The sequence below is a fragment of the Sinocyclocheilus grahami genome, unplaced genomic scaffold (assembly GCF_001515645.1).
Source record: "Sinocyclocheilus grahami isolate Dianchi unplaced genomic scaffold, SAMN03320097.WGS_v1.1 scaffold460.1, whole genome shotgun sequence".
In the NCBI taxonomy this organism is placed as follows: Eukaryota; Metazoa; Chordata; class Actinopteri; order Cypriniformes; family Cyprinidae; genus Sinocyclocheilus; species Sinocyclocheilus grahami.
Genome location: NW_015505639.1, coordinates 920,689 through 945,447, shown reverse-complemented (window position 1 = coordinate 945,447; position 24,759 = coordinate 920,689). Strand labels below are relative to the sequence as shown.

Genomic DNA, 24,759 nt, shown 5'->3' with positions numbered 1-24,759 from the left:
ACACACACACACACACACACACACACACACACACACACACACACACACACAAACACACACAAACACACACACTCAGTGAAAACACATGAATGCACAAACCCCAAAAACCTGCTGCGCATCAATCATTTCAGTTTATAATAGAGTGCATTAGTGCAACCCACTTTTTCAGTGTCGCTGGATCCAGAACTAAAACTAAAATCATTTAAAAATGAAAATGAAATGAAAAATAAAAGATAAATAGTAAAATATAAATTAATTAATAAAAAATTACAAAATAAATAAAAAGGAAAATATCCAAATAAAAATCTCAAAATCCTAATAACTATAATTCTATTTAAACAATACTTAAAGGGTTAGTTCATCCAAAATTCATTTTGGGCTAATTTTCATTTTTGGGTGAACTAACCCTTTAAATAACACTGTTGCGGAAGTATTTTTTCCATTCATATTTCCCATATTGATTTAAAAAAAAAGTCTATTACAAACTTTTATTTAAGCATTACAAGATGCATAACATATGTAAAATAAAATTAAGATTAATATATTACTTATATTATTTTCTCTTAAATACTTGTTTTTATTTTACATTGAATATTTCAATAGTAATTTTACTTTGTTTTAATTTAAGTTTTAAAAAAAAGTATTAAATAATAATAATATAAAACAATACAAACGTCGATTTGAAGCAGACAAGCATTTGAAAATCAGACCAAAGGACAAAGATTCAAGACTGTGAACTACAACTACTGTGAACTACAAGAACTACAATCCCATGAAGCATTGCAAACTACATAATTTAATTAAAAACTAAAAAAAAAAAAATGTTCATTTAAAGTTGTTGATTATATCTGTAGAAACAATATATTTTGTTACAAAATACGCATCTAATAATACAAATATCACTCACGGTCCTTCATGGGAGTGGGCGGAGCTTTTTGGCTTACTGGTGGAACTTTCTGTACAGCATTATGGGTAATGTAGTTTTTCACCACAAATTCGAATTTTAAAGACAATTATTGTAAAAATAAGTTGAAATAATGCAGTCTGACAACAGCATACCATTGTTTAACAAGCTCGGAGCTCAGTAATTCTGTCTTTAACAGTTTATAAGCTATTAAAAATCACTTCCCCTATGGAGAAAATGAATAGAGTTTATACTTCTGTAACCCGACCGCTGCTCTCTATTGAACCCGTAACTGATGTTCTCGTACCGTTCCCTCTGTTTGAGCAGCTCTTGCTGTGTTCGACAGGTTGGTTCTCGTCCGGTTCTGCCGATATACGAACATCTCCGGCTTTGGGACACGATGCTTCGCCGGCTTCAGTGAGCGGATTCAGTTTCTCCACGGGGTTTTCCCGATCCGGAGAGGCCGGTTTTGTCTCCTCCGGGATACATTCGCTGTGGTCTCGCTCCAGTGTTCGGCTGTCTTCTTCTACAGGGCCGTTCTTGACCTGTGAAGTTTTTTCTGTGCCATTCCTGTCGTGGTTTTCAGAAAACCAGACCTTTTTCTCGGTGGCCTTGAGAGCGGATTCTGTAGAAACACGTCCATTCTGCTCTGCCGTCCCGTCGGGGGTCTTGACTACGGTCGTTTTGGATGAGTCTTCAGATGCACGTGGCTTTGTGTTTTCAATGCCAGTCTCTGGATTGACGTTCTCCACCTCAGGAGCACAAAGAGCATCGAGTTCCTCTAAAAACTCCTGCAAACTGCTCTTTGGATACACCTAGCAGAACTCAACCATCGGGTGTATAGAATATTAGAAAGGGTTACACTTTAACCTCAAACTTCAACGGATTTGAGTGAGTTTCATGAAAACATCAAGAAGTTACCCCAAAAATCTATCTATCGTGAACCTAGGAGAGGAGGTCATTCTGGCCTTACCGATTATGGTAAGGAGCGTTACATTTCCGACGAGTGCTTGCGGTGTTCGGCCAATCACAATGCACTGGGTCAGCTGGCCAATCAGAGCAGACTGCGCTTGTCGGAAGGAGGGACTTTGTAGAAAACGAAGTGTTTGAGAGAGGCGGGGCATAGAGAACCTACAATAATGTACAGTATTTGAAAAAGAATGCATTTTTTTTAACATTAAAGCATGTCAACATATTCTGTTACACCAAATACACAAAATAATGATCTTTAAAAAAGCATCATATGACCCCTTTAATGCATATTTTAAAGCCTATCTTTAAGACTATTAATATATTATATTGTGCAAATATATTCATAGAAATTAAGCAAATTTGCATCTCAAACATCACAAAACTTCATGAAAACATATCCAGAAGTTACCCCAAAAATCTGGAAAAAAAAAAAAAATCATAAATAGAATTTGAAGCACTTTCTTCTTATAAAATAATTTTTATAAAAATTAGGAACATTTTCATTCCAAACTTGATCAGTTTTGAGTGAATTTCATGAAAACGTATCTAGACTTTACCTAAATAAAAAATTATAATTAAGACAGAATTTAAAGCCTGTTTAGAAATAATATTATATTTATTATGAAATTATTTTCATAAAACATAAGCACATTTCATTCCAACTTGATAATTTTTAGTGAATTTCATGAAAACATGTCCAGAAGTTACCCTATATTTAGGACTATTAATGCATATTATTGTGAAAAGTATATTCATACAATTTTTTCCCATTTTCATCCCAAATTCAATACTGCAGTAGTAGTACTAATGATAATGATAATAATAAAAATCACCTGCAAATGCTCCTCCTGCTCTTTAGCATCCCACCTATGAGGGCAAAACCAAGAAATGATTTGCAATCTAAAGTTCAAAACAGTTCCTTGTTATCATAAAGTAAACGGATATTAATTAACTATTAGAAATGGCAATTGTTATAAAGAAATGTTTTAGTATCAAAGATATTGTGATATTACAATTGAAGGTATATGTTGTTTCTTAATGTATTTTTATTAGTAATTATTAAAATAAAATTATTAAATTTAATATTTAACATTATAAAATGTAATATTAACATTATACTTAATATAATATTTTATTTTAATTAAAAAAATTATTTAATAAATAAAAAATATTCGTAGTTAGTGATTTAAGATGACGTTAATAAAAATACATCAATGTATAAGAATTGAATAATATCTTTATCTTCTATAATAGTATTTACAATATCTTTGATTAGAAAAAAAAGTCTGGGTGTTTTGTTCAGTTACTGTGTGTAAAGAGTAAATGATCATCCATTTACTGTATAATAAGGAACTGCTTTGAACTCATAATATGATTTTAAAAGTCAAATTATAAGCACATTTCATTCCAACTTGATCATTTTTAGTGAATTTCATGAAAACATGTCCAGAAGTTACCCTATATTTAGGACTATTAATGCATATTATTGTGAAAAGTATATTCATAATTTTTTTCCCATTTTCATCCCAAATTCAATACTGCAGTAGTAGTACTAATGATAATGATAATAATAAAAATCACCTGCAAATGCTCCTCCTGCTCTTTAGCATCCCACCTATGAGGGCAAAACCAAGAAATGATTTGCAATCTAAAGTTCAAAACAGTTCCTTGTTATCATAAAGTAAACGGATATTAATTAACTATTAGAAATGGCAATTGTTATAAAGAAATGTTTTAGTATCAAAGATATTGTGATATTACAATTGAAGGTATATGTTGTTTCTTAATGTATTTTTATTAGTAATTATTAAAATAAAATTATTAAATTTAATATTTAACATTATAAAATGTAATATTAACATTATACTTAATATAATATTTTATTTTAATTTAAAAAAAAATTTAATAAATAAAAAATATTCGTAGTTAGTGATTTAAGATGACGTTAATAAAAATACATCAATGTATAAGAATTGAATAATATCTTTATCTTCTATAATAGTATTTACAATATCTTTGATTAGAAAAAAAAGTCTGGGTGTTTTGTTCAGTTACTGTGTGTAAAGAGTAAATGATCATCCATTTACTGTATAATAAGGAACTGCTTTGAACTCATAATATGATTTTAAAAGTCAAATTATAAGAGGTCATGTGACCAGATGGTTTCGTGGTTGAACGTTAATGGCAGTGGAAATGCACAAAACCATAAATCGCTCTGAAAAGCATTTCCCATCATCCTCTGAGGGGGCGTACATGTATGAGATAATGGCTTTGAGGTGAAATGTGTCGGGATGTTACTGTAAACGCTTCAGCACATTAACATCAGCAGTTTGAGGTGAGTTTACCTCCTCGCTCGACCCGTCAGACGGTCTTTACCCGTCGCTTTACTGCACTCCACTGGAACACACTTCCTCTTCCTGTCTGACGCCTGCTGCCGAACTAGAAAACCCAAACACATCAACACACACTGTAGAATATGATAGAATTCATTCCTGTGAACTCTTACTATGGAAAGAGTCTTGATTATTATAATCACACAGTGCCACTGTGACCGCAGGAGATCATTTCATATTTTTATATAAGCTCCCAATTCTGGATATGTTTGAAATATATTTTTATATTTAATTTAATATTTTTTATATTGTTTAATTTACTATTTTTATATTTAACTAAACTTTATTTTATATGAAATATAAGCTTTTTATATAATTATATATATAAAATTATTATATAATTAATTATTTTATTATTTATTTATATAATTAATTATTTACATAAGCTTCCAAAGCTCAAATTTTAATTACATTTTTACATTCATTTTTATATACAATGTAACATTTTTATTTAAGCTTCCAATGAAAATTGAGCTTGAATTTTATATGTACCATTTTATACTTAATCAAATGATATATATATATATATATATATATACACAATTTTATATTTTATATAGCTTCCAAAATAAATTGAGCTTGAATTTTTACCTAATATTTTTAGATTTAATTTTCTTTATATTTAATGTTTAAATGTAATATTTAAAATATTCTGTTATACATAATTTTATATTTTTTATACAAGCTTCCAGTGAAATTTGAGCTTGAATTTTATTGTAGTTGAATAAAATAGCTAAACGAGTGCTACTAAAAAGACTTATAAAAATTATAATAAACATATTAGTATTTTAAACTTGACACATGCTCGAAACAGGGTTATTAAGGTTAACGAAAAGTAAAACTAATGTCATAAAACAAATGTTGTTATTTGAAAACTTTTACTTGGCAACATTTTTAATTTTCAAATAGTTTAACTTAATGTACTAAAAGAATGAAACTAAAACTGAAATTAAATTGAATAAAAACTATATGGACATCCCAAATTCAATACTGCAGTAGTAGTACTAATGATAATGATAATAATAAAAATCACCTGCAAATGCTCCTCCTGCTCTTTAGCATCCCACCTATGAGGGCAAAACCAAGAAATGATTTGCAATCTAAAGTTCAAAACAGTTCCTTGTTATCATAAAGTAAACGGATATTAATTAACTATTAGAAATGGCAATTGTTATAAAGAAATGTTTTAGTATCAAAGATATTGTGATATTACAATTGAAGGTATATGTTGTTTCTTAATGTATTTTTATTAGTAATTATTAAAATAAAATTATTAAATTTAATATTTAACATTATAAAATGTAATATTAACATTATACTTAATATAATATTTTATTTTAATTAAAAAAATTATTTAATAAATAAAAAATATTCGTAGTTAGTGATTTAAGATGACGTTAATAAAAATACATCAATGTATAAGAATTGAATAATATCTTTATCTTCTATAATAGTATTTACAATATCTTTGATTAGAAAAAAAAGTCTGGGTGTTTTGTTCAGTTACTGTGTGTAAAGAGTAAATGATCATCCATTTACTGTATAATAAGGAACTGCTTTGAACTCATAATATGATTTTAAAAGTCAAATTATAAGAGGTCATGTGACCAGATGGTTTCGTGGTTGAACGTTAATGGCAGTGGAAATGCACAAAACCATAAATCGCTCTGAAAAGCATTTCCCATCATCCTCTGAGGGGGCGTACATGTATGAGATAATGGCTTTGAGGTGAAATGTGTCGGGATGTTACTGTAAACGCTTCAGCACATTAACATCAGCAGTTTGAGGTGAGTTTACCTCCTCGCTCGACCCGTCAGACGGTCTTTACCCGTCGCTTTACTGCACTCCACTGGAACACACTTCCTCTTCCTGTCTGACGCCTGCTGCCGAACTAGAAAACCCAAACACATCAACACACACTGTAGAATATGATAGAATTCATTCCTGTGAACTCTTACTATGGAAAGAGTCTTGATTATTATAATCACACAGTGCCACTGTGACCGCAGGAGATCATTTCATATTTTTATATAAGCTCCCAATTCTGGATATGTTTGAAATATATTTTTATATTTAATTTAATATTTTTTATATTGTTTAATTTACTATTTTTATATTTAACTAAACTTTATTTTATATGAAATATAAGCTTTTTATATAATTATATATATAAAATTATTATATCATTAATTATTTTATTATTTATTTATATAATTAATTATTTACATAAGCTTCCAAAGCTCAAATTTTAATTACATTTTTACATTCATTTTTATATACAATGTAACATTTTTATTTAAGCTTCCAATGAAAATTGAGCTTGAATTTTATATGTACCATTTTATACTTAATCAAATGATATATATATATATATATATATATACACAATTTTATATTTTATATAGCTTCCAAAATAAATTGAGCTTGAATTTTTACCTAATATTTTTAGATTTAATTTTCTTTATATTTAATGTTTAAATGTAATATTTAAAATATTCTGTTATACATAATTTTATATTTTTTATACAAGCTTCCAGTGAAATTTGAGCTTGAATTTTATTGTAGTTGAATAAAATAGCTAAACGAGTGCTACTAAAAAGACTTATAAAAATTATAATAAACATATTAGTATTTTAAACTTGACACATGCTCGAAACAGGGTTATTAAGGTTAACGAAAAGTAAAACTAATGTCATAAAACAAATGTTGTTATTTGAAAACTTTTACTTGGCAACATTTTTAATTTTCAAATAGTTTAACTTAATGTACTAAAAGAATGAAACTAAAACTGAAATTAAATTGAATAAAAACTATATGGACATTCAAAAAATATTGACAAAACACAACAAAATGACAAAAACTTGAATTAAAATTAAAATGAAAACAGAAAATATAAAAACAAAGTGCACATGGAAAGAGAATCATTGTATTTGTCATGTTTTACTTATTCATAACTTATTTTTCCATGCTTATTTCTGTGCATTAAATAAAGCATTAAATGTGCTGCTGATTAAGATCTGAATGGTCTATTTTGATCAAATGTGCTCAAATCCATCAAAGTACTTGGAAGGTTTGAGATCAACTCATATCTATATCAAACATTAAGTTTTTAGGCCAAATGATCAAGAGTTTTAGGTTTTACACACCTCTGGATTCTTCTGCTCTCATATTTCCTCTTCTGGTGTTTCGACCTCCTATAATCAAATATAATTAACACGTAAGATAAACTATTATACACAAAATACAATCCACACACAAAGCACAACCAGACTTTATCAAGAAAATGATAAATATAACATCTCAGCTGTAAATGAGTTTGATCAGAAAATTAAAACTGCACATCCGCTTTAATTTGCTCACCTCTGTTTGATGTTGCTGCATGTTCCTTTTCAGAGAACCTACAAATAAAACACATTGGAAAAAACACGCAGACGCAACTAAACATCATCGCAGAATAATCACTGATGATACCAACAATATACGAGCAGGTGAGCGAGAGGAGAAGCCATGCAAATCCAGCTCAATCTGTCACAGGTCCATGGGTTAGTTAGCTTACACACGCATAACTATTAGTGCTGACAGACCAGTTTGTGCTGGTTACTGGTGCAGATTTCCCAGCTGCCAGCTTCATCTTCATGAGGAAGAAAGTACTGCTGCTGGTCAACATTCAAAACAACACATGCAAGCTGTTTATTTCCAGATGCATCACTAAATATTGAATTCAGTGAAATCCTTAAAGACTAGACTGATTAGAAAGCTCAAGATTTCACTGTGACACAGAATGTGCAAAACGTTTATTATAAACTTTTTATTATTATTACATTTTATCGATCTGTATCTGTATCATAGAAAATCTAAAATCTAAATAATCGAAATTGTAAAAAAAAACAAAATCAAAAGAGAGAAGAAATAAATACATTATAATCTGCATACAGAACATTTAGCTTATTTTGGGACCACTAAGATTTCTTTGCAATGCGACTTTCTAATATTAAATAAATAAATAATAAATAAATATATATAATAAAATCATATCAATGTATTATATATATATATATATATATATATATATATATATATATATTTTTTTTTTCTATTTTCTTTCACTGCACTTTTCAATCACTTTGAATTTCAATTACTGAAAAAATAAGTGAATTTGAAACTTTTAAAACTCAAAAACATGAATTAAAATTCCAAATTCTGTTAAATGGATGGAAACAAAGATATTGTAATGATGAAAAAAAATTCTGTTCAATTATTTGTCCAGTCAAATCACGTCTTGTACTGAGCATTTTGACATCATCCATTAAGCATTTATGTATTGATTTCAAGTATCTGCTCTGTCATTCTGACATGTCCAATATATATATATAAACTATATTTATATATAACTAACTATAGATATGTTTAATCACATTTTTATTTTTTATTATACACACACAATTAAATAATGAATAAGATATATTTAAAATTTAATTTAAAATGAAATTGTGTTTTAAATATAATTATATATTTTTATTATATATATATATACTGTATATATATATATATATAAAACAATGATCAGGCAGAATGGTTTTCATCAGTCTGTGAGATTTTAGAGGTTTCATTTTCTTTATGTCAAATATAATTTTTTACATTTTTATTTTATTTTAATCTTTTCATTCTTCATTTTGGAGTAAAATATGAGCTGTCTTTGTCTTTGTGAGCTTTACCCAAACATCACTTGAATACAGGGATGATATTTGGCTGGGAAAAGTAATCATCGTGACGTGATTGTTCTGCTCTCTTGTACAGGACGTTCACTGATCGAGTGTTTTTCTGTCTTCTACCTCCCACAAAACCATCGGCCCTGAAGCGTCTCGCGGCCCTGAACGATCTCTAGTGCTCGTAAACCGTCCCAAATAAGGCAAGGCATTCAAAGCACCCTAAAAATAACCCCCTTTCCCGTCCACTCAATAGTGCTCACGGGAGGGAGATTATTTCTACCAGAGGAACCCATCTGAAACGCTGAAGACTTCCAGACACTTGTTAACATTTGGCCTGAAGTTTGTTTGTGGTACTGCATGCTCAGGTTTGATGATGATGACATTACTGACAGCGTCTCTGCATCACTATACACAGAAAACATCACTATACACAGAAAACACAGATATACACAGAAAACAACATGCTCAGGTTTGATGATGATGACATTACTGACAGCGTCTCTGCATCACTATACACAGAAAACATCACTATACACAGAAAACATCACTATACACAGAAAACACAGATGATGCACTTTCAGTGGTGCCCAGAGATCCAGAGCCCGGATGCACAAAAAAGCCTTACGCTAACAAAACCCTTAGATATGATTATAAACTAGGGGGGGGGGCGATATGGCAAAAATATCATTTCACGATTCACGATTTTACCGTCATGTTGGTTTTACTATTTTGTGAGTTGTCTGAGCATTACAGCCAAACTAATTTCCCTATTATAAAGACAATACCTTTCAAGGTAACCAAATATAAAAAAGAATGGCGGATATTTAGGCCAAAGTGGGCGAAGATAAAAATCTTTGTCATTACTTTATCTTTGTTATTAAAAAAGAACAAAGATACACATAATATCCCAATAAAACAAACATTGTTTTATTTTCAGGTACAATAGGTGTATTTAGCAGAAGCATTCAAGAAATTGAATGAACAAATAGGCCTGGGCGATAAAACTGTATTGATATTTATCGACGGTACACCTTCTTCGATAACGATATAAAAAATGTTCGATATAGCGCACGATTAAGGCACTTGCTCTGAGTGACGCAGACAGCACACACAAACACGAACATGAGTGCTGCGCCTGCCTGTGATGAGGAGGTTGTGAACAAAAAAAATTAATATTTGCATTTGAATGTTAGGTGTGGGTCAGGGAGCGTCATCAGTGGAGCACGAGATGCGGTGATAATGATGCAAGTGACGTTGTTGCATTTTAATGTTTTGTTAGTCTTGCCCACGAGACGCGCCGGCCGCTGCTGTGTTATGCATTCAAAATATTAGAGAAATATAGAAGCTCAATGCGGAGAAGATATCGATTAGGTTAAAACAAAAAAAAGCCATTCACACAGAACGCATATATTAAGCCCATTTTTTTAGACGGACAAATATGACTGCTGCACTCGCTCCTCACAAAAACGATGTAGCCATGCAAAGTTAAAACGGTTGAAACTTTTAGAAAACACGTCGAATTTGTGGAGGTTTATTCCTTTTCACTGCGTCTCATATGTTTTTAAATGCAATCTGAGTGATGAGCCATTCAGCTCTTTGTATTAAGCAATGCATAAATATGTGATGCTGTTTTGTTCATAATTGTTTATGCAATTTATGAAATTATATTTGATTTATACGAGTTAATTTAGACGTAATGCACGGTTTTTTATAGACAGCTATTTCCTTGCGTTGACAATATGTGCTGCATTATTTTGCTCACTGCGTCCTCCTGTGGCCTCGGGAGACAAGACATTAGTTTCCTTAAAACCTATTTAATCTGCATATAAAACATTCGAAATTAGATGTTTGTTTAATTTGTATTGTGTGTTTGACTGTTAAAACAAAAAAAAGATTCATTGTTTGTCTCAATAAATTGGGTTGATTAAAAAATGCAGTGGTTAAATAAATAAAAAGTAAAAAAATAATAAAAAAATTAAATCGATACCGAACGATATGAAACATTATATCGTTGATACATTTTTTAGCTATATCGCCCAGCCCTATGAACAAATATAAAAATAAAACACTATATAGATTGATTCCTATTAAAGCAACTGCATTAAAGTTTTTCAAGAGTAGTGAGGGATTTTTCTCTTTGCTTTGTTGTTTTATTAACATTAAAGGAATAGTTCACCCAAAAATAAAAATGGTCAATTCTGTCATAGTGTTTTATTTTTATACCATCATTTACTCACTCAAAAGTTTGAAAAAAGGAGTTTCTTTCTTCTGCTCAACATAAGAATGTGGAAAACCAAACAGTTGCTGGTCCCCAGTGACTTCCATAGCATTTTTTCCTACTATCAAATTCAATGTGGACCAGCAACGGTTTGATTACCCACATTCTTCAAAATATCTTCTTTTGTGTTCAGTATAAGAAAGAAATTAATACAGGTTTGGGACAACATGTGAGTGAGTAAATAACGACACAAATTCAATTTCAGGGTGAACTATCCCTTCAGTGACAGTCGGCTGCATGTTTAGTTCTGTCCCTGTACAACAGTAATATATTTCTGTCATAATTTCTTCAAGTTAAACCACTAGAACCGTTTAAGAGCGGAAACATGAATTAAAGCAATATAAGTCCATTTTAATTTCATGCCGACATTAACAAATTAATAATAACGGAATTAATAATGACAACCATCAGTAGTAATAGCACTGATTAAATGCTTTTTACTTATCAGAAAGTACAGACTCTGTCCATTCATGAATGCATATTTGCTTTAAAAATATTTACAGAATGCATATCCCCGTTTTTCTTTAATACTGTATAAAACATTTTCTTTAAACAGCAATAAAAATAACATCAAAATATCTAAAAACTCTCAATTATAATCTCAATTGTAAATGTACTGAATTTATGCCACAAATACAGGACAAACCCTATGTTTCGTTTCCAGAATGACCTTTAAATTCTAATAAAGTTTGATTCGGTTACTTAAATTAAAGTCATCCATGTCTCACGAGCTCAATGAACGGAGACATTTGACCCGAAATGCCATACAAGAGACGTGATTGATAAACATTCCCAGAAGCACCAAATCCAAAACAGCTTCAACAGATGAATATACAGTATATATGAAGTCCATGTATTTCTATTCTCTTTCCCACTCAAGCTCTAGTTCTTCTGGATCAGCTCGTGTTTAATTGAACAGCAGCACTAGCTGAACTCTGATACGAGATTTGGCAAGACGTCTTGAGCAGTTTGACATCTACAGAGCTTTTACAGTCATCAGAGCGTAAACACGGACCTTTTATAACTTCTTTGACATTAAACAGGAGTTCAGCTCACTGATGTGTGCAGCTAAAATGTCAAAGATCATTTTATGAATCCTACTGCAAAACATTTGTCAGAGTGAGATATTTAAGTCAGATCTGAATGCGAGTTTGAAGTGAATTATGCATCGTCACGTTTCCCAATGGCGATGCTTCTTTGTCATAATTATCATTAGCTGCGTGTCCACTGTCGGGCCAAAAGCGGGCGTGCTAGTGCGTGCCAGGGCCAGTCGCGTTTCCACTGTCACTTCCGGGGCTTGATCGTGCCTCGTCGGTGCTTCCTCTGGGTTTTTTGGCCCGACGAAAACCTTGGGCCAAAGCGGGCCAGCTAGGGCTAAAGGAGTGGTTATGAACAAAGGTGTAGTTTCTCCGGGTCAGCACTGCGGATCATTTCTTAAAGTTAACAGATAACAGCAGCATTAAAGACTTTTAAAATAATTTTAGTTCAAAACTCACTTTCAGACAGCAGCGAGTGTTTGAAATAACTTGATCCGATGTGGATTATGATCACCATACAAGGCAGACATATTTATAAGCGATGCAAAAGACTATGCACGCTAGCCATTGTTGTGAATTTGATTCATTTGTTTCAAATTTTTCCTTTGTACTACATTTCCCACAATTCCTAGTAAACTACATTTCCATATATGGTGCACTACATTACCCATATTGCCCTGGTTAAGGTCTATAAATAGACCTTACTTCCTTCCTTTGTCCCTTTTGCATTGGTGAGGTGTGGGTTTGAATGGAAACCATGTTCTTTGAGTCCTTCCCTTAGGATGCGTTAAGTAAGTCTGTTTGCCAATTGTATAGTTTGAATTAGTTTATTTGAATTGTTTAGATATTTAGTCCCTATTTGGATTGAATACAATACTTATGTTTATTGATGAATTAATTTCACGAGTTTGATTTCTTTTTTTGTATTGTTTGTAGTGACTTAAAACCATCCTGTTTATCCTATGCATCCTGTTCATCATGTCCAACCTAGTAGTCCTGCTCCATGTGACTTTGTGAACCTCATGTCGTGTGAATTGCTAAAGATTTATGCTTCTTCAATCCAATGGAAAGTGAGGTGTGGGTTTGAATGGACACCCAACCATGTTCTTTGAGTCCTTCCCTTAGGATGCGTTAAGTAAGTCTGTTTGCCAATTGTATAGTTTGAATTAGTTTATTTGAATTGTTTAGATATTTAGTCCCTATTTGGATTGAATACAATACTTATGTTTATTGATGAATTAATTTCACGAGTTTGATTTCTTTTTTTGTATTGTTTGTAGTGACTTAAAACCATCCTGTTTATCCTATGCATCCTGTTCATCATGTCCAACCTAGTAGTCCTGCTCCATGTGACTTTGTGAACCTCATGTCGTGTGAATTGCTAAAGATTTATGCTTCTTCAATCCAATGGAATAAAAGAGAGCAAAGGACTGGTGTTTTCCCAGTGTTTTAATCAGACACGCCACCAAGTTTCTACAATTTAATGAACTTTGGATATTTTAACATCTCATATTCAACGTTACCATAGTAAACATGGTAAATATGACCGCGTGAAGAAATCATATATCAGCTTCTGTATTTATCGTGTATTTATTTAGTTACATATTTTAACTGTCATAAGTCTCGTCTCGAGAGTTTAGCTCTGCGTATGTTATAAAAATATTATGTTTTTTGTTCGGGAGCGTTTATAAAAATATAGAAATTATCATTCTTTCTACATGTGATGTATATACTGTGACTACAAATAAACCAACTCGACTGAGTAGGTAGGCTATGTTCATACCGCTTTATTTCTGTGTGACTAATTTTCAATCCTGACAAATTCATTCATTATGATCAATGTATCACATATTATTGTAAAACATCAATGCTTTTGGATTTAAATCTTTAACAAAGCATGCAAACAAACGGCCGCTTTTATCATGTTCGTTTTGTGATCGCGCTAGTTCCAGTGACTTATTTTTTATTAGTTTTCTGATAACTTCTCTTTGTTGGTGGGGAAGTCGTGGCCTAATGGTTAGAGAGTTGGACTTGTAACCCAAAGGTTGTGGGTTCGAGTCTCGTACCGGCAGGAATTGTAGGTGGGGGGAGTGAATGTACAGCGCTCTCTCACACCTTCAATACCACGACTGAGGTGCCCTTGAGCAAGGCACCGAACCCCCAACTGCTCCCCGGGCGCCGCAGCATAAATGGCTGCCCACTGCTCCGGGTGTGTGTTCACGGTGTGTGTGTGTTCACTGCTGTGTGTGTGCACTTTGGATGGGTTAAATGCAGAGCACTAATTCCTAGAATGGGTAACCATACTTGGCCACTTCACTTGTGAGGCGTGTAAAGGGTGGGTTTTAGTAAAGCGCAGCGGAGCTTCTGGCCCGACGGTGGAAACGCACTGTGATTTTTACCTCTGTGCTATTAGCCCCGCCCGGCCCATTTAAAGCACTGGCCCGACCGTGGAAAAGCGCCTATTGTGATATTACTGCTGCAAATCTAGACAATAACAAGAGAAATTTCTCTATTAACTATAGGCAAGATTTTAGAACAGCTGCAATATCTATTTTGACATTGTTTTAGGCTACTTGCTTCCATCACAAGACAACAAAATCGTCACTTCCCGGGAAACTGCCGCAAATGATCAATAATAAAAATGGACATTGCAGTTAAAGACACTCAAACAAATATTTAGCATATACACAATAAAATACACAAATCAACAAATCAAACAAATACACAATAACCATGTTTATACATTTATCATCAATACCATTTCAATTGGTTTCAATGTTTTTAAACTAATTGAATACTGCTTGCTCCACAGCTACCATTTTCATACTTTTTAACTGAATTTCATTATCATCACAATGAACAGACTAATGCTGATTCTAAGCAATTTGAATAAATGCATTACGAAAATATGATTATTTAAACAAAATCAAATAAATTAACTATTTGCATCTATTTGATTTCATTTAAATAATTAAACATTTTAAATGGTTTAAACTATAGCATGATTTTTGAGTGCAGAAATGTGACCGGTTTCATTTATGCCTGACTGACAAATATGCATCACATTAAGTTTATTAGTTTGTTAATACTGTTTAATCCAAATAGATTTTAAGCCTGTGACTCTTTTTCCTACATAATAAATTACTTCCCCTTCAATTGAGCAAATCATTTTTTAATGTGCATTTTAAGATTTGATGCACATCTTGGTGTTCCCATCCAAATTTTTTTTTTAAATGCAATATCCCAAAATGTATATAAAAATGCATGGATGGAAACACAGATAATGACTAAATAGATACCTGACTATTGGTTAATTTTAACCAGCATTAACAGCTAAATATTACTGCTATAAAACAATATTCTGTTTGAAAACAGATTTCAGAAATGTAATCGAATGATTTATTAAAGATAAAATAATCTTAACAGATAATTTGGATCATTTCAAGCATAAAGAAAACAAACAAAAAAATGACCAAAAACATCAAAAAGTTTTCTGAATTTATGAATCATTTAGTTCAGGACCAATAAACAAAACAAAGATATCTGAAGGTGTCAAGACAGACAGAGAAGAACCAGGCCATTATGATTCAAACATGTATGAGGCAGTTAAACATGCAGAAAACGAACAAACGAAAGAAGAAATCAAACTAAATCAAGCTGCAAACTAAAGCAAAGCAGGTTAGTTGTTCTCATGTCAGAAGAGAAATCAGGTGCAGGCGTCTGGCTTACATCAGATCGGTTTTCTCCATGTCCCAGGCTCTCCTCCACTGGCCTCTGGCGTTCTTGTGTCGGGCCACGCGCTCGCAGTCGATCTCCTCGCGCTCCTTCTTCCACCGCAGATACTCCAGCTGCTCTTCTTTGGATGTGACGAGGTTCAGGTCAGCGACGGCCTCTGTGACCTGCCAGATCATTCGAGCGTCAAATACAGAGCAAAATCTGCAGTCTGTCGATCACAACCATGTGGAAACGGTCTAATTCGATATGCAGTTGCAGATAAATACTGTTTGGTTGAACACAAAGATATGAGAAGATGGATGGAAAGAGGTTTACGCCCCTCCGCTTTAAAAACAATATGATTAGTGACATTTGAACATCTCTGTGTTTAATTTAATTAGACGTTCAGACAGGGAGTGTGTGGAAACGCTCTCACCGGGACGACATACGGGTCCTCACACTGACTCCATTGATCTGGTTTCTCTGAGTCGTCCTGAACAAACACACAGATGAGAGACAATGGTAACGAGCAAAAGACTGTTACAGATCAAGACTTCAACACCTATGATTTCACAGCTGAAGATGTTTACTGTTAAAACACAAACACATCATTTTAGACATCTAATCGAACATCTCATTAATATATATTATTATATGTTATATATACATATACACACACAGTAAATTTGCTGTTTGCTATAATGTATATTTAGTAAAAAGCAATATATACCCATATACATGTAATGTGTCCCTGCAGCACAAAAGCAGTGTTAAGTCGCTGGGGGATATTTGTAGCAATAGCCAACAATACATTGTATGGGTCACTCAAGTCTCAGGTCCGGCAGGAATTGTAGGTGGGGGGAGTGAATGTACAGCGCTCTCTCACACCTTCAATACCACGACTGAGGTGCCCTTGAGCAAGGCACCGAACCCCCAACTGCTCCCCGGGCGCCGCAGCATAAATGGCTGCCCACTGCTCCGGGTGTGTGTTCACGGTGTGTGTGTGTTCACTGCTGTGTGTGTGCACTTTGGATGGGTTAAATGCAGAGCACTAATTCCTAGAATGGGTAACCATACTTGGCCACTTCACTTGTGAGGCGTGTAAAGGGCGGGTTTTAGTAAAGCGCAGCGGAGCTTCTGGCCCGACGGTGGAAACGCACTGTGATTTTTACCTCTGTGCTATTAGCCCCGCCCGGCCCATTTAAAGCACTGGCCCGACCGTGGAAAAGCGCCTATTGTGATATTACTGCTGCAAATCTAGACAATAACAAGAGAAATTTCTCTATTAACTATAGGCAAGATTTTAGAACAGCTGCAATATCTATTTTGACATTGTTTTAGGCTACTTGCTTCCATCACAAGACAACAAAATCGTCACTTCCCGGGAAACTGCCGCAAATGATCAATAATAAAAATGGACATTGCAGTTAAAGACACTCAAACAAATATTTAGCATATACACAATAAAATACACAAATCAACAAATCAAACAAATACACAATAACCATGTTTATACATTTATCATCAATACCATTTCAATTGGTTTCAATGTTTTTAAACTAATTGAATACTGCTTGCTCCACAGCTACCATTTTCATACTTTTTAACTGAATTTCATTATCATCACAATGAACAGACTAATGCTGATTCTAAGCAATTTGAATAAATGCATTACGAAAATATGATTATTTAAACAAAATCAAATAAATTAACTATTTGCATCTATTTGATTTCATTTAAATAATTAAACATTTTAAATGGTTTAAACTATAGCATGATTTTTGAGTGCAGAAATGTGACCGGTTTCATTTATGCCTGACTGACAAATATGCATCACATTATTAGTTTGTTAATACTGTTTAATCCAAATAGATTTTAAGCCTGTGACTCTTTTTCCTACATAATAAATTACTTCCCCTTCAATTGAGCAAATCATTTTTTAATGTGCATTTTAAGATTTGATGCACATCTTGGTGTTCCCATCCAAATTTTTTTTTTAAATGCAATATCCCAAAATGTATATAAAAATGCATGGATGGAAACACAGATAATGACTAAATAGATACCTGACTATTGGTTAATTTTAACCAGCATTAACAGCTAAATATTACTGCTATAAAACAATATTCTGTTTGAAAACAGATTTCAGAAATGTAATCGAATGATTTATTAAAGATAAAATAATCTTAACAGATAATTTGGATCATTTCAAGCATAAAGAAAACAAACAAAAAAATGACCAAAAACATCAAAAAGTTTTCTGAATTTATGAATCATTTAGTTCAGGACCAATAAACAAAACAAAGATATCTGAAGGTGTCAAGACAGACAGAGAAGAACCAGGCCATTATGATTCAAACATGTATGAGGCAGTTAAACATGCAGAAAACGAACAAACGAAAGAAGAAATCAAACTAAATCAAGCTGCAAACTAAAGCAAAGCAGGTTAGTTGTTCTCATGTCAGAAGAGAAATCAGGTGCAGGCGTCTGGCTTACATCAGATCGGTTTTCTCCATGTCCCAGGCTCTCCTCCACTGGCCTCTGGTGTTCTTGTGTCGGGCCACGCGCTCGCGGTCGATCTCCTCGCGCTCCTTCCACCGCAGATACTCCAGCTGCTCTTCTTTGGATGTGACGAGGTTCAGGTCAGCGACGGCCTCTGTGACCTGCCAGATCATTCGAGCGTCAAATACAGAGCAAAATCTGCAGTCTGTCGATCACAACCATGTGGAAACGGTCTAATTCGATATGCAGTTGCAGATAAATACTGTTTGGTTGAACACAAAGATATGAGAAGATGGATGGAAAGAGGTTTACGCCCCTCCGCTTTAAAAACAATATGATTAGTGACATTTGAACATCTCTGTGTTTAATTTAATTAGACGTTCAGACAGGGAGTGTGTGGAAACGCTCTCACCGGGACGACATACGGGTCCTCACACTGACTCCATTGATCTGGTTTCTCTGAGTCGTCCTGAACAAACACACAGATGAGAGACAATGGTAACGAGCAAAAGACTGTTACAGATCAAGACTTCAACACCTATGATTTCACAGCTGAAGATGTTTACTGAGTTTATTAGTTTGTTAATACTGTTTAATCCAAATAGATGGACATTTTAGATGGAATTAAAATACATAAATCTTAATTTTAAGCCTGTGACTCTTTTTCCTACATAATAAATTACTTCCACTTCAATTGAGCAAATCATTTTTTAATGTGCATTTTAAGATTTGATGCACATCTTGGTGTTCCCATCCAAATTATTTTTTTAATGCAATATCCCAAAATGTATATAAAAATGCATGGATGGAAACACAGATAATGACTAAATGGATACATGACTATTGGTTAATTTTAACCAGCATTAACAGCTAAATATTACTGTTATAAAACAATCTTCTGTTTGAAAACAGATTTCAGAAATGTAATCGAATGATTTATTAAAGATATAAAATAATCTTCACAGATAATTTGGATCATTTCAAGCATAAAGAAAACAAAACAAAAAAAGACCAAAAACATCAAAAAGTTTTCTGAATTTATGAATCATTTAGTTAAGACCAATAAACAAAACAAAGATATCTGAAGGTGTCAAGACAGACAGAGAAGAACCAGGCCATTATGATTCAAACATGTATGAGGCAGTTAAACATGCAGAAAACGAACAAACGAAAGAAGAAATCAAACTAAATCAAGCTGCAAACTAAAGCAAAGCAGGTTAGTTGCTCTCACGTCAGAAGAGAAATCAGGTGCAGGCGTCTGGCTTACATCAGATCGGTTTTCTCCATGTCCCAGGCTCTCCTCCACTGGCCTCTGGCGTTCTTGTGTCGGGCCACGCGCTCGCAGTCGATCTCCTCGCGCTCCTTCTTCCACCGCAGATACTCCAGCTGCTCTTCTTTGGATGTGACGAGGTTCAGGTCAGCGACGGCCTCTGTGACCTGCCAGATCATTCGAGCATCAAATACAGAGCAAAATCTGCAGTCTGTCGATCACAACCATGTGGAAACGGTCTAATTCGATATGCAGTTGCAGATAAATACTGTTTGGTTGAACACAAAGATATGAGAAGATGGATGGAAAGAGGTTTACGCCCCTCCGCTTTAAAAACAATATGATTAGTGACATTTGAACATCTCTGTGTTTAATTTAATTAGACGTTCAGACAGAGAGTGTGTGGAAACGCTCTCACCGGGACGACATACGAGTCCTCACACTGACTCCATTGATCTGGTTTCTCTGAGTCGTCCTGAACAAACACACAGATGAGAGACGATGGTAACGAGCAAAAGACTGTTACAGATCAAGACTTCAACACCTATGATTTCACAGCTGAAGATGTTTACTGTTAAAACACAAACACATCATTTTAGACATCTAATCGAACATCTCATTAATATATATTATTATATGTTATATATACATATACACACACAGTAAATTTGCTGTTTGCTATAATGTATATTTAGTAAAAAGCAATATATACCCATATACATGTAATGTGTCCCTGCAGCACAAAAGCAGTGTTAAGTCGCTGGGGGATATTTGTAGCAATAGCCAACAATACATTGTATGGGTCACAATTATTGATTTTTCTTTTATGCCAAAAATCATTAGGATATTAAGTAAAGATCATGTTCCATCAAGATATTTTGATGATCTTAATTAACTTAATTTATGATTAGTAATATGCATTGCTAAGAACTTCATTTGAACAACTTTAAAGATGATTTTATCAATATTTAGATTTTTTTGCACCCTCAGATTCCAGATTTTCAAATAGTTGTATCTCGGCCAAATATTGTCCGATCCTAACAAACCATACATCAATGGAAATATTATTTATTCAGCTTTCAGATGATGTATAAATCTCAATTTCGAAAAATTGACCCTTATGACTGGTTTTGTGGTCCAGGGTCACACATATGGAGGTCCCTATGAATTTTTTTTTTTTTATTATTCCATTTTTTCAGCTTTAATTTTCTCTCTCCCCATTTAAATTTTTCTGGACTCAGTTTTAATGGTTAAAATTAAATTTAAATTTTAATGATCAAAAGGCATGTTTACTTAAAATCACATAACTTATAAATTCATTTAAGAACAATTTATTAAACGTTTAACAGAAATTAAATTTTTAGAGACTGTTACGGTCTGCGACCTTTTGTTTTGTGCGTGTATGTTATTTCTTTTAGTCTCTTCTCTGTTCTCGCTCTCATGCTCTTAGGTACCGCCTTCCTTGGATTCTATTGGCTATCTGTGCTGTCATTCATCATTAGTTATTTGACGACCCATCCCTTTGCCAATGGCGTTCTTGTCCGAAAGGTTTAAAAGGAGAACGTCAGCGTGAAGACGGGGGTGATGTTTTGTATTGTGACTGTTGTGTGCGCTCTTGGAATGTGTTTGTGTGCGCTCTTGGGTTTTAACGGCTGGCGATGCTATGCCGCTGTGTGATCGGATGTCTTTGTCAGCTCGTTGCTGGTTTGGAAGACAAGGAAGGAGTGGAAGAGTTTAGGAAGTCACGTGACCTACATACCTGCACGTAGGGATATTGGATGTATAGACACACTAGTTTATTTGTGTGCGCTTGTCTTGTATGTTTTGCTTTTGCATATTCAGTGTAGTTTATGACGCTTTTGCGTTGAAGATTTTCTTTTTTTTTTCTTTAATACTTTAGGGGTTTTGGGACTTAGCTAGATAATGGGATTTTTGTTCTATTTTATTTTATGATTTAAGCGCCACTTTAACTTCCCTTCCTTTTTCCTTTTCATTTTCCTTTTCATTGCCACTTATTTTACCTGGCTTTGTTCTTTAATGTCAACTTAATGTTACCTCTTCTAATCCCTAGATAAAAATTATCATCAGAGACGTAACAGAGACCTATGAAATTATTCACTGTTATTATTCGTTTATTTTTCAAATTTCATTTTTTTTTACCAAATTCTGTTTTCCATTTAAATTTTTTCTGTATTCCATTTTAATACTTTAATAAAATTGTAATAATCAAACAGTATGTGTAATTAACCGAATCTATAAAAATCTAAAATCCTATAATATGATTATTCCCCCCAGAAATTCTGTGTTGTGTATTGACATTTTTCTAGCAATCAGATGAAGGCATAAAACATTAACATTTCTACATGGCAGGTGAATTGGTGTAATATGCTGTCTATTTATTTCAGTAAAAAGGCTAATATTTTGGACATAACGGTCACTCTGCATTGAGCATTTTTGTACACTGGAAGAGACACACTGCCCTCATGTGAATACACGTAAGTAGTGCACTTGCTTTAGTGAAGTTATGATCAGAGCTGCTAGAAAACTTCAATCAGGATGAGACCCTCTTAGAGAGAACAATGTTTAACACCCTGCAGCATGTGCATCTAAAGCTTTAAAGTTCAATAATGCAATAATGCATATAACCATATAATTGCGAATACTGATGTTAGGATAGTAAAATAAATAGACTAAATATATAAATAGTGAAAATTACTTTTAAAGGGAGAAAACACTTGATGTTGATGTTAAAGTCTGTGCATGCAATCAAGCTCTGCAGTACTTCAGCATAAATGAACCTGTTAAATCAGTCAAATAAAAGTGAAATGAAAAGGAATAATAAAAAAACCAACAACAAATCACCAAAAATTACAAGATTACTAAAACCTTGAAATGAAAGCAAAATACAAAAACTAATTCAAAATATTAAATAACAAAAACTACAGTACAGTATTATTTCAATGATATTAAAATAACCCCGGTATGATTAAATAAAAACATTATAACATCATAAAACCACACAAGGCAAGAGAAAATCCAGATTAATTCAATAGAAAATCACCTGCAGTGACAAAAAACAAAAGTATATAAAATACTTATTACAGTACTTTTATAATTACAATATTATTATAGTAACACTTTACAATAACGTTTTATTTGTTAACCACAGTTATCTATTTTAACACGAATTAACAATGAAAAATACTACCGCATTTATTTATTTATACATTAAGAAAGGTTAATTTATATTAATAATGTCTGATAGAGTCTGTGCAGTTAATGCTAATGCCATTTCAATGTTGGTTTTTAAGGTTCTTTCTCTTCTTTCAAAGTACTATTTTGGCTCCTGAAAATCTGTATCTAGAAGCAAAACCAGTTGATAAACGCAGTCCTAAAGAGACTGTGACAAAACGAGAGCACACAGTCACTCATTCTGGAGCATCGCCTCTGCACTCCCATCAGCAGCATAATAAACCTATTCAGAAGAACGAGCAGCCAAATGTTAATTAGATACAATGAACCCTGAGAGAGAGAGAGAGAGAGAGAGAGAGAGCTTCTCCTCACAGTGTTACGGCTGCGTCATTATGTCATTCTCCTGCAATCATATCTGACTCTGCACTGATGCATTATGGTAGAATCCTTCCACATACGGTATATCTGTGACTCAGTGAAAGCACGACTCGCACCCACATGAATAAATCCATCTGTCAGCTGCGAGAACATCTGCTGTGATGACAAAGCAGGAAATACAAGAGAAATATGACAGGGAATGCTTATTAAAATAGTCCTTTGGTTCAAAATGTGGCATAAACTGAGTTCTGAAATCTACATGAAGTCAGAACTGACTTATGTATCAACCACCTGTCATATTAAAAACATGCAAAAATTAAGCTTGGTCCTACTTTTTTCTCATTAAATATCCTGATTCACTCTGAAAACTGGGTTTTAAAGCACCTAGCAACCACCCAGATGGCCAGTGTTATTATTGTTGACTACTAAACACACTTCTGGCAATTTAAATAAAGCTGAAGGAAAATAAAATATAAATATTAGATAAAAAAAACTTACACTATTAAAAATGATTAAAAATCTAGTAAAAATCATGTTTGGTAAAGCTAAAGGAAAACAAATATAAATTTTACATTAAAGGGGTCATATGATGCGATTTCAATTGTTCTTTCTCTTTGGAGTGTTACGAGCTCTTGGTGCATAAAGAAGATCTGTAAAGTTGCAAAGACTAAAGTCTCAAATCCAAAGAGATATTCTTTATAAAAGTTAAGACTTGTCCACGACCTCCTAAAACGGCTCGTTCTAGCACGCCCCCACATACCTACCTCACTATGTGGGAAGATTTGCATAACGCCGCCCAAACGTTCACGCAAAGAAAGTAGGCGTAACTTTTATTCTCGCTGTAGTATGCCGTGTCGTGAAGACGCTGTGTGCTTCGTTGTGAAAGAGAAACTATTTTGTTTGGTCTTCCAAAAGAGGACACCTTCGTCAAATCTGGTGGCCGCACCGGCTGTTCCTCATTCAAGCCCGCCGTGTGTGACGCATTTTATGGAGGACTGTTTCCTGAACCTGCAGAGTAGCCTACAATGGGGCTGTGCTCAAAGGCTGTTCTATAAAGTGGGGCAGTTCCAACTTTGCAAGGACAGACTGGCGCTTCTGACTTGCAGCCTGTAAGTACATTTTTTACATTTAAAGAATTTGCCACTGATGATTCAAACGTGAGTAGCGCTTGTTGTTTGTCATTTCTCCGATCACAAATGCAGACATGGTTTTATGTTTACGCGGCGCTATATGCAAAGCAACGTGTAAAAACACAGTATAAGTCATTATTTATAATCAGTAATTATGTCCCCACTGAATGCAACAAATGCCTCGTTTGTAATGGGTTTTATTGGTTTTGTCTCGTCTTTGGGAGACAGCATCACAGTATGCTGAGGGGCGTAACATTTCCGTCACACGCTTGAGGTATTC

At 33.5% G+C, this 24,759-nt stretch overlaps 1 protein-coding gene across 1 annotated transcript in view; it reads right to left on the bottom strand.

The window, feature by feature from the left end:
* The window catches only part of LOC107552904 (uncharacterized protein C15orf52-like), a 37,923-nt gene that overhangs the window by 3,895 nt on the left and 9,269 nt on the right, over nt 1-24,759 (bottom strand). Inside the window, exons 6-12 of the mRNA XM_016234937.1 lie at nt 20,198-20,254; nt 19,777-19,946; nt 7,630-7,667; nt 7,416-7,463; nt 6,067-6,160; nt 5,303-5,336; nt 1,212-1,719 (exon numbers count right to left, since the gene is read on the bottom strand). Of these exons, the coding sequence (XP_016090423.1) occupies nt 1,212-1,719; nt 5,303-5,336; nt 6,067-6,160; nt 7,416-7,463; nt 7,630-7,667; nt 19,777-19,946; nt 20,198-20,254 (949 nt within the window). The remainder of the gene's footprint in view (nt 1-1,211; nt 1,720-5,302; nt 5,337-6,066; nt 6,161-7,415; nt 7,464-7,629; nt 7,668-19,776; nt 19,947-20,197; nt 20,255-24,759) is intronic.